This window comes from Oncorhynchus mykiss, chromosome 3 (genome assembly GCF_013265735.2).
Source record: "Oncorhynchus mykiss isolate Arlee chromosome 3, USDA_OmykA_1.1, whole genome shotgun sequence".
NCBI classification, from domain to species: domain Eukaryota; kingdom Metazoa; phylum Chordata; class Actinopteri; order Salmoniformes; family Salmonidae; genus Oncorhynchus; species Oncorhynchus mykiss.
Window position 1 is genome coordinate 84,863,706 of NC_048567.1, and position 11,022 is coordinate 84,874,727.

Below are 11,022 nucleotides of genomic sequence, written 5' to 3' on the forward strand. Positions count from 1 at the left end.
CGGGCGCAGTGCGCGCTAGGTGCCAGGTGCACGGTGTTTCCTCCGACACATTGGTGCGGCTGGCTTCCGGGTTGGAGGCGCGCTGTGTTAAGAAGCAGTACGGCTGGTTGGGTTGTGTATCGGAGGACGCATGACATTCAGCCTTCGTCTCTCCCGAGCCCGTACGGGAGTTGTAGCAATGAGACAAGATAGTAGCTACTACAACAATTGGATACCACGAAATTGGGGAGAAAAAGGGGTAAAATTAAAATATTCAAATAAAATCAGCTAAATTTGAAACTTACGTCGACATGACCACTAATCTAAACAGGAAACTGCATCATTACGCAGCCCGAGTCAACAAAGCTAGCATTAATGCTAGCTAGCTACGTCTGTATACATTGTAGCCAATGAGCAGTGTGGGCAACTAGTGCTAGCAATTCAGTGACAAAGGTATTTTACAGATGATCCCTGAAGACTGGAGGCTGTAATCACTGTCAAAGGTGCTTCAACAAAGTACTGAGTGAAGGGTCTGAATACTTATGTATTTTTATTTCTCCGTTATTTTACCAGGTAAGTTGACTGAGAACACGTTCTCATTTACAGCAACGACCTGGGGAATAGTTACAGGGGAGAGGAGACTGAGAACACGTTCTCATTTACAGCAACGACCTGGGGAATAGTTACAGGGGAGAGGAGACTGAGAACACGTTCTCATTTACAGCAACGACCTGGGGAATAGTTACAGGGGAGAGGAGACTGAGAACACGTTCTCATTTACAGCAACGACCTGGGGAATAGTTACAGGGGAGAGGAGACTGAGAACACGTTCTCATTTACAGCAACGACCTGGGGAATAGTTACAGGGGAGAGGAGACTGAGAACACGTTCTCATTTACAGCAACGACCTGGGGAATAGTTACAGGGCAGAGGAGGGGGATGAATGAGCCAATTGTAAACTGGGGATTATTAGGTGACCGTGATGGTAAGTGTGATGTTTTTTAAATTTTTTATAAATAAGCAACATTTTCTAAAAAAACTGTCATTATCAGGTACTGTGTGTAGATTGAGGGGGGAAAAAACAAATTAATCCATTTTGGAATAAGGCTGTAACCTAACAAAATGTGGAAAAAGTCAGGGGGTCTGAATACTTTCCGAAGGTACTGTACATTGAGCACGGTTACATGCACACAATAATGCAATTATTGTGGATAGTTATGTTAATATAATAGTTTGTTTACATGCTTTGCAAGAATAATTATTTCCCTAATAATCCTGTTTACATTGACACATCTGAAATCAGGCTCCCTGATGGGACTTTGATAAATACAGAAAATCACCAATAAAAACAAACGTTCTACCACAGTGTTATTTTTGTGAAGACTATTTGATTCTGAGTTCGGACACAAAGTTAGTGAAAACTATTTATAAATATGCACCCCCCCCCGAACTCACTTCACTCACGCATAAGAGGGAGGCTACCCAGTGCTAGAAAATGTGCAGATCAAATACACCACTGATCCCTGATTAAGATGTTCACGTCCTAATAATTTAAAAGATTGCGCAGAAAACCAGGCGTTTAAATCGGCATAGGACTCCCGGTCACGGCCGGTTGTGACACAGCCTGGGATTGAACTCGGGTCTGTAGTGACGCCTCAAGCACTGCAGTGCCTTAGACTGCTGCGCCACTCGGGAGGGACAGGTAAGCTTTTATGCATTGTGCTGAAGATAACAAAATCTGAAATAGTGAAATAAGCTATTTTACTTGGTGTTTAAGAAGGATAAATAGCCAGAACAGTGGTGTTTCACTGTGGAGCTTTAACTGTATTAGGACTGCTGGTGTTTACTTTCCAATGGGAAGGTTTGCATTGTGATACATTTATACAACTATAACACTGATGCATATTATTAAATGACACTGATGTTCACGATAGCTTGGTTTTACATTCACCTTATACATTAATACTGTAACTAATGTTGATAGGCGATGTGATGCAATACAACTAGATTAGAAGGCCTAGACTTCTTCATCCTAATGTAAGCTAAATGCATTGGATTACACTGGCATATCATAAAGGGGAACATATTCAATGTAATGATATGCATATCAAACAGGAACATATATTAAATGAATACACCATTGTAATCTTATGACTGTCTCTCTCCCTGCAGGGAATTAGACAGATGAACTGCAGCCCCCAGATGCCCCAGCCTCCATGGGGAGACGTCAACACTTGCCGTTTTTAATAATATTAACCCATTTATCGGTTTCCTGTATCTGTGCATGAATCCTTAAAACACAGTCCATGAGAACGGTCCATTTTTTATTTAAGAACGCAGTCCATTGTAGTTTCCTTGGTCGTATGTACAGGAAGGATACACATGGTCCAATGAAATGCTTACTTGCAGGTTCCTTCTCGACAATGCAACAATAAATAAAAGACCAGACGAAACATAAAGTAAATGGCTCAGTAGAATCAACCTTTTTCCCAGGTAAGGGACATCAAGGAGATGAACATTGAACAGATTGTTCGGTATTTGAGGGCAAACGAAGCCACGGGTTTTTGTTTTATCCCTTCACTAACCCCTCATTCAACTACACGTGGTCTCAATTATAGATGCTGAATAGCTGAACATGGTGTTTGTGCTGGGCAGGAATAAAAATGTGCACACAGTGTAGGACCTTGGGGAAGAAACCATTTGCCTCATTAAATAAAATAATTTAAGAAATTTGCTTCACATGTCACAATGAGCAGACAATTCTAGTGATGATGCACACTGCTGAATAAACTCCTGGGATAGGGTGTTTTTCCTGGTGGATGGGAGGTTCCCAAGTTCTATACATCTGTCCTGGTGACCAGGAACCAGGAAGAGCTTGCCTGCTAGCTAGCCATCATCGCATCTGACGAGCTAACTTACCTCAGCTAACGGCTGATAAAAAGCAGTGACTAAACATTTGCATTCAAAATGTATATGAAAATAAATTAACATAATTTGGTGAATAAATAACTGTAATACTTAGTTTGCCATCAATTCATTCGTTTGGGGAACTTTCACGGTGTCGCAAGGTGTTATGGGAAAGCCTCCCCGGCAAAGAGAATGAAAAAGTATGCTCCCCATGCTTGATTTGTTTTCCAGACCTCCAAAGTACGCTTACAGACACTTCTCCAGTACAGGACTAACTAACGTCATGCATAAATGTGCACGACTTTTGGCTGCGGTAAGAAAGCCATCACCATCTACGCCCATTCAACATAGCCTATATTTATGTTTCAGTTACTTCAAAATAAAACTGTGGGCTCTCATACACGCTCTAGACAGAACACAAGTACGCATTTTGGAACAAAGCCACAGTTTCTTTATAAAAATAATCATAATAATGTTTACTTGATTGCTTGCTTCCTCCCTTGTCTCCTTCTCAAAGTACATTGGAGTAAAATATCTGAGTTTCCTCTCCTCTGATCTTCTCCTCCAATTGGTTTCGAGAAGGATGCAAGGCGAGAGGACATGAGGAATCTAGGAAATACAATTGGAGATTCACCCACAGAATCAGAGAGAGTACCTGGCGCTGAACAAACTTCTGGATGACTTTCTTGGCCTGTTGGAAGGGCGGTTCCTGTCCCGTGGCAGAGTTGGACATGGAGAAACCCACATCCAGACACAGAACCAACGCTGTCTAGTTTAGCAACACAGAGAGGACATACTTTTAATTATTCAAATACAATACACATACTGGTGTTGTGTTCTGACTCATAGTAATGCATGTAGACTGCAGCAGTTAGACCCCTCCTTTGAGCAACATGCTGTCTTTGTTTGGGAGAACACAAGGACAAGACCCACTTATCTCCAGAAGGGGCGGGTTTACAGACACTAACACATTTCCTGGGCTGTATTCATTACACCGATTCTGTTGGAAAACTTGTCTTAAACAGAAGCAACGGAATGAGGAAGGACCTACTTGAATTATCTCAAGTTTCAATGTCACATGCACAGTGAAACGCCTTCATTTAAAGCTCTAAACCCAACAATGCAGTTGCAAAACTGAACGATCACACTCCTATGGTGTATTTACGCCGATTCTATTGCGAAACGGTTTACTTCAAACTGAGTTTTTATTGACAAATTCAGGTAGCTAAGAACTTCCCCGTATCGTTTCAGTTTGGTTGTTAAACGACAAAAGGTTTCCATCGCAAGACGTAATGAATACACCCCGGGATTGACGTGAAGACATAGTGAGAGATGTAGCCATAGCGTAAATCACCAATATCATCACAAACAACTTTAACGTTAGTGATTCTAGCTAACTTATCGAGGACTAAACTCCACGGTGAAGGACTTCCTTCATTGAGGAGTTTAGTCCACTAGTTAACAAACTAATGGAACAATTCACTACTAAAATGTAAGGACTAGCATCTAGATATTATTAATTATTTAATAATTATCTACAGTTCTTGAACATAAATAAATAATAGCTTGCAAGATATGAATCAGTAAATCCCGAAGGACTTGCCTTCGCTGAACGCGCCATCTTGATTCCCTTTCCCTCGCTTTTTAATGAGTCCGGAGGGGAAGCAAACGTAAGGTAGGAATGGTTCCTACACAAAAATGTACTTTTCCGCTTAAATGTTCATGTACCAAATAAAAATCTAAAATTCAATGGGTCTCCATCGCAGTTTTGTCACAAAACTACTCTGGTTTTGGCTCATGCGCTCTATGCAACATTTTGCCAATTCAGTGCGGGTAGGCGCTGTGAGTAGTATACACATTATGAGATTATTATGGGTAAAAGCGAGAATATTTTGATGTGTCAAACCGCAGTTAAGCATCCATCCTCATGTCACCAGAATAAGACCCTCATCATTGTACTTTCACCACCATGTGAAGTTCATTGTGAATAATTTAATCTGTAGCCTAATAAACTGCAAGATTTCCCTGACTTCCACTGACTCCAAATTTCCTTCGATATGATGGTTATTATAACAATATTTACACATTAAGGCATTTCTACCGCAATTCCTCACATAATTTATTTTACAGACACAAATAGATCCCAAAATAACATTATCTGTCAGCGTTTATAAAATTGTATTTTCCATCACAGCGGTCATTCTTTTTTAAATTATTTTTTTATTTAACCTTTATTTAACTAGGAAAGTCAGTTAAAAAAATACTTATTTACAATGACAGTCTACCAAAAGGCCAAAGGCCTCCTGCGGGACAGGGGCTGGGATTAAAAATACCCAAAAATGTAATATACAGTGCCTTGCGAAAGTATTTGGCCCCCTTGAACTTTGCAACCTTTTGCCACATTTCAGGCTTCAAACATAAAGATATAAAACTGGATTTTTTTGTGAAGAATCAACAACAAGTGGGACACAATCAAGAAGTGGAACGACATTTATTGGATATTTCAAACTTTTTTAACAAATCAAAAACTGAAAAATTGGGCGTGCAAAATTAATATTGTTTTACTGTACAGTAATGTAGTCAATCATCACCAGTTTGATTGGCTGACTACATGACATGATCACCCTCAGATGCCTCAGGGCTTTTATTATTATTACTATAATATAACTATATTACTTTCGCAAGGCACTGTAAATACAGGACAAAACACCCATCATGACAAGAGAGACAACACAACACTACATAAAGAGAGACGTAAGACAACATAGCATGGGAGCAACACAACATGGCAGCAGTACATGGAAACACAGCATGGTAGCAACACAACATGGCAGCAGCACAACATGGTACAAACATTATTGGGCACAGACAACAGCACAAAGGTCAAGAAGGTAGAGATAATAACACATCACGCGAAGCAGCCACAACTGTCCGTAAGAGTGTCCATGATTGAGTCTTTGAGTGAAGAAAATTAGATAAAACTGTCCAGTTTGAGTGTTTATTGCAGCTCGTTCCAGTAGCTGGTTGCAGTGAACCGAAAAGACAAGCGACCCAGGGATGTGAGGACTAACAGGGTTTTATAAATAAGCATCAACCAGTGGGTCTTGCGACGGGTATACAGAGATGACCAGTTTACAGAGGAGTATAGAGTGCAGTGTTGTGTCCTATAAGGAGCATTGGTGGTAAATCTGATGGCTGAATGCTAAAGAACATCTAGCCGCTCGAAAGCACTCTTACCTGCCGATCTATAAATTATATCTCCGTAATCTAGCATGGGTAGGATGGTCATCTGAATCAGGGTTAGTTTGGCAGCTGGGGTGAAAGAGGAGCGATTACGATAGAGGAAACCACGTCTAGATGTAACTTTAGCCTGCAGCTTTGATACAGTTGAAATCGGAAGTTTACATACACCTTAGCCAACTACATTTAAACTCAGTTTTCACAATTCCTGACATTTAATCCCAGTAAAAATTCCCTGTCTTAGGTCAGTTAGGATCACCACTTTATTTTAAGAATGTGAAATGTCAGAATAATAGTAGAGAGAATGATTTATTTCAGCTTTTATTTCTTTCATCACATTCCCAGTGGGTCAGAAGTTTACATACACTCAATAAGTATAAAGGCATTGCCTTTAAATTACTTAACTTGGGTCAAACGTTTCAGGTAGCCTTCCACAAGCTTCCCACAATAAGTTGGTGAATTTTGACCCATTCCTTCTGACAGAGCTGGTGTAACAGAGTCAGGTTTGTAGGCCTCTTTGCTCACACATGCCTTTTTGGGTCTGCCCACAAATGTTCTACAGAATTGAGGTCTGGGCTTTGTGATGGCCACTCCAGTACCTTGACTTTGTTGTTCTTAAGCCGTTTTGCCACAACTTTGGAAATATGCTTGGGGTCATTGTCCATTTGGAAGACCCATTTGCGACCAAGCTTTAACTTCCTGACTGATGTCTTGAGATGTTGCTTCAATATATCCACATAATTTTCCTACCTCATGATGCCATCTATTTTGTGAGGTGCACAGGTCCCTCCTGCAGCAAAGCACCCCCACAACATGATGCTGCCACCCCCGTGCTTCACAGTTGGGATGGTGTTCTTTGGCTTGCAAGCATCCCCCTTTTTCCTCCGAACATAACAATGGTCATTATGGCCAAACAGTTCTATTTTTGTTTCATTAGACCAGTGGACATTTCTCCAAAAAGTACGATCTTTTTCCCCATGTGCAGTTGCAAACCATAGTCTGGCTTTTTTATGGTGGTTTTGGAGCAGTGGCTTCTTCCTTGCTGAGTGGCCTTTCAGGTTATGTCGATATGACTCGTTTTACTGTGGATATAGATACTTTTGTACCTGTTTCCTCCAGCATCTTCTCAAAGTCCGTTTCTGTTGTTCTGGGATTGATTTGCACTTTTCACACCAAAGTACATTAATCTCTAGGAGACAGAATGTGTCTCCTTCCTGAGCAGGATGATGGCTGCATGGTCCCATGGTGTTTATACTTGCATACTATTATTTGTACATATGAACGTGGTACCTTCAGGCGTTTGGAAATTGCTCCCAAGGATGAACCAGATATGTGGAGGTCTACAATTTTTTTCTGAGGTCTTGGCTGATTTCTTTTGATTTTCCCATGATGCCACAGGTACACCTCCAATTGACTCAAAGTATGTCAAGTAGCCTATCAGAAGCTTCTAAAGCCATGATATCAAGCAAAGAGGCACTGAGTTTTAAGGTAGGCCTTGAAATACATCCACAGGTACACCTCCAATTGACTCAAATTATGTCAATTAGCCTATTAGAAGCTTCTAAAGCCATGATATAATTTTCTGGAATTTTCCAAGCTGTTTAAAGGCACAGTCAACTTAGTGTATGTAAACTTCTGACCCACTGGAATTGTGATACAGTGAATTATAAGTGAAATAATCTGTCTAAACAATTGTTGGAAAAATTACTTGTGTCATGCAAAGTAGATGTCCTAACCGACTTTCCAAAACTATAGTTTGTTAACAAGAAATGTGTGGAGTGGTGGACTACAACCTAAGTGTATGTAAACTTCCTGTATACCAGGAGCTGTGCCTGGCCCGCCACGTCTGTTGACTCATGTATGCGAAGGGGGCCTTTTCCCCCAGCATTGTCCCAGCCATATCAGCAGGAATAATAAAGTCCTCCACAATAGTATGGGGATGGCCTGTCCTAGCCACTCACCAAATAAGACGCTTCTAGCCCCTTCTTATTAATGGTATCTGTTGCTTTTATACATGTCTTACTACTCGAAAGTCATCTTAATTCTCGCTCCAAAAACTCTCATGGCTGATTTTCCAAATTGTCATGTTTCGTTTCTAAATGTCTGCTCAAGAGTGAAGGTTTCCAGTGAGAGTGTAAAGGTTAATGTGATTGGATGTTAATTATTTGACTAGTCTACCTGTATTTAACATTGTGTTGTTGTATAGCCCCGTTGGAAAATCTAAATGGACTGTTTGAAAATGTGAATCACATTTTTATTTGGCGTACCCCGATGGCATTGCGAGTACCACTAGGAATAGCCGACGTAGACTAACCTACCCACAGCGTTGGCAAGATGCTGGATAGAGCGCATGTGCCAAAACCAGAGTAGTTGTGGCAAAACTAATCGGTAGAGTTCCAAATGTGATGGAAACACATTGAACTTCAGATTTTTAGTCAGTACATGAAAACTGAAGTGAAAAACTATGTTATCACACACAACCTTTTATCTGCAACAAAGTACATTTGATAGAAACATCTCTTTTCAACCCCATTATAAACGCAGATTTGTAGGGGATTTTTTTTTTATAATCAAAAACCATAAAAGAAAAACATTTTAATTCATGCAAAATAAAAATAATAGACTCACACATTTCTTCCTTTAAACTGTATTTTATGGAATTATTGTGAGACTGCAATGCCAATGTAGTCCACTAGGCGACATAATATTATATGATACAAGCGCTGTATCTTACAGAATCCTCATTATTAGAATGTGTCACATTCTATTAGAACGTCGATCCAATCACCGTTCAGGTCTAGCTACACACCGACCTAACTACAGTACCGGGCCTCCATGGGTCTAGAGATAGTCAGGACACTGTACGTGTTGCTGACCCGGACTGATAAACTGTAGTAGGTCAACACCCTCAGTGCTCTGTTATGGACACAGCTTCAGGAATATTGTTTTACTGTACAGTAATGTAGTCAATCATCACCAGTTTGATTGGCTGACTACATGACATGATCACCCTCAGATGCCTCAGGGCTTTTATTATTATTACTATAATTCATCTTTATTTAACTAGGCAAGTCAGTTAAGAACAAATTCTTATTTACAACGACGGCCTACCCCGGCCAAACCCTAACCGGGACGATGCTGGGCCAATTGTGCGCCGCCCTATGGAACTCCAAATCATGGCCGGTTGTGATACAGCCTGTAATCGAACCAGGGTCTGTAGTGATGCCTCTAGGACTGAGATACAGTGCCTTAGACCGCTGCGCCACTCAGACAGCTCAGATAGGAGGACAGCCAATAAGCTGACAATATTATCACCAACTTACCTGTAAATGTTCCATATGTAACCAACTACAGGGTGCCTCAATCTTTTTGCCTGTCATAGTCATGTGAGGAACACACAGCCTGCTGTTAAAGCCCCTCTGAACCCCACTGTGAGCAGTCAGTAGCTTATATAGGTCTATACTTGATACAACTCTTTCTGAAATCTATTTAAAATATCTAATTGTCATAAAGATAGGGGTTTAACATGCATGACAAAATTACTCCACTGTTACTGTGAAAATCATTCAGGTTATATTTCCATTTCCAGAATGACAAATCTGTCGTTCTGCCCCTGAACAGGCAGTTAACCCACTGTTCCTAGGCCGTCATTGAAAATAAGAATTTGTTCTTAACTGACTTGCCTAGTTAAATAAAGGTAAAAAAATATATATATATATATATTTTTTTAAATATATAATATTATTGTATCTCATGGTGAGCAACAAGCATGATGTGAGTGAAGAGTGAGTGAACAGCAGACACAGATTGAACCTTCATATAGAGCAGAGGTACTGACCAAAATAACCTTTTAGATCCTTCAAAATATTTGTTTATGTTTTTGTCTGCTGAATGAATGCCCCAGAGTTCCTTCCACCGTGCCACAGCATTAAATGTGATATTTTCAACCTTGCTTAGAGAAAGGTAAAGTACTATTTCATAGAGAAAGGTAAAGTATTACTTCATGCAGGTACAGTAGATATAAAGGTAACTTCCTGCATGTCCTATCGAGGCTTTTCAGGGCAACAGTTATTCAACAAAGATCAAAATCTAATTTTATTTGCGCCAAATACAACAGGTAAACCTCACTGTGAAATGCTTACTTATTTTGTTTATTTTATGTCACCATTATTTAACCAGGTGGCCAGTTAAGAACAAGTTCTCATTTACAACTGCGTCCTTTCCAAGATAAAGCAAAGCAGTGCGACAAAAAAACAACAACACAGAGTTACAAATGGGATAAACAAAAGTAAAGTCAATAACAAAATAGAAAAAGTCTATATATAGTGCGTGCAAATGGAGTAAGGAGGTAAGGCAATAAATAGGCCGTATTAGCGAAGTAATTGCAATTTAGCAATTAACACTGGAGTTATAGATGAGCAGATGATGGTGTGTAAGTAGAGATACTGGTGTGGAAAATAGCAGAAAAAAGTAAATAAAAACTATATGGGGATGTGGTAGGTAGATTGGGTGGGCTATTTACAGATGGGCTATGTACAGCTGCAGCGATAGGTAAGCTGCTCAGATAGCTGATGTTTAAAGTTAGTGAGGGAAATATAAGTCTCCAACTTCAGCGATTTTTGCAATTTGTTCGCGTCACTGGCAGCAGAGAACTGGAAGGAAAGGCAGTCAAAGGAAGTGTTGGCTTTGAGGATGACCAGTGAAATATACCTGCTGGAGTGCGTGCTACGGGTGGGTGCTGCTATGGTGACCAGTGAGCTGAGATAAGGCAGGGCTTTACCTAGCAAAGACTTATAGATGACCTGGAGCCAGTGAGTTTCGCGACGAATATGTAGCGAGGCCAGCCGATGAGAGTGTACAGGTCGCAGTGGTGGGTGGTATATGGTGACAAAACGG

The 11,022-nt window shown here is 40.4% G+C and overlaps 1 protein-coding gene across 1 annotated transcript in view; it reads right to left on the reverse strand.

The window, feature by feature from the left end:
• xrcc5 (X-ray repair complementing defective repair in Chinese hamster cells 5) overlaps nucleotides 1-4,602 on the reverse strand; it is a 31,433-nt gene extending 26,831 nt beyond the window's left edge. Inside the window, exons 1-2 of the mRNA XM_036975366.1 lie at nucleotides 4,490-4,602; nucleotides 3,542-3,655 (exon numbers count right to left, since the gene is read on the reverse strand). Of these exons, the coding sequence (XP_036831261.1) occupies nucleotides 3,542-3,655; nucleotides 4,490-4,507 (132 nt within the window). The 5' untranslated portion in view covers nucleotides 4,508-4,602. The remainder of the gene's footprint in view (nucleotides 1-3,541; nucleotides 3,656-4,489) is intronic.
• Nucleotides 4,603-11,022: the final 6,420 nt, after the last annotated feature.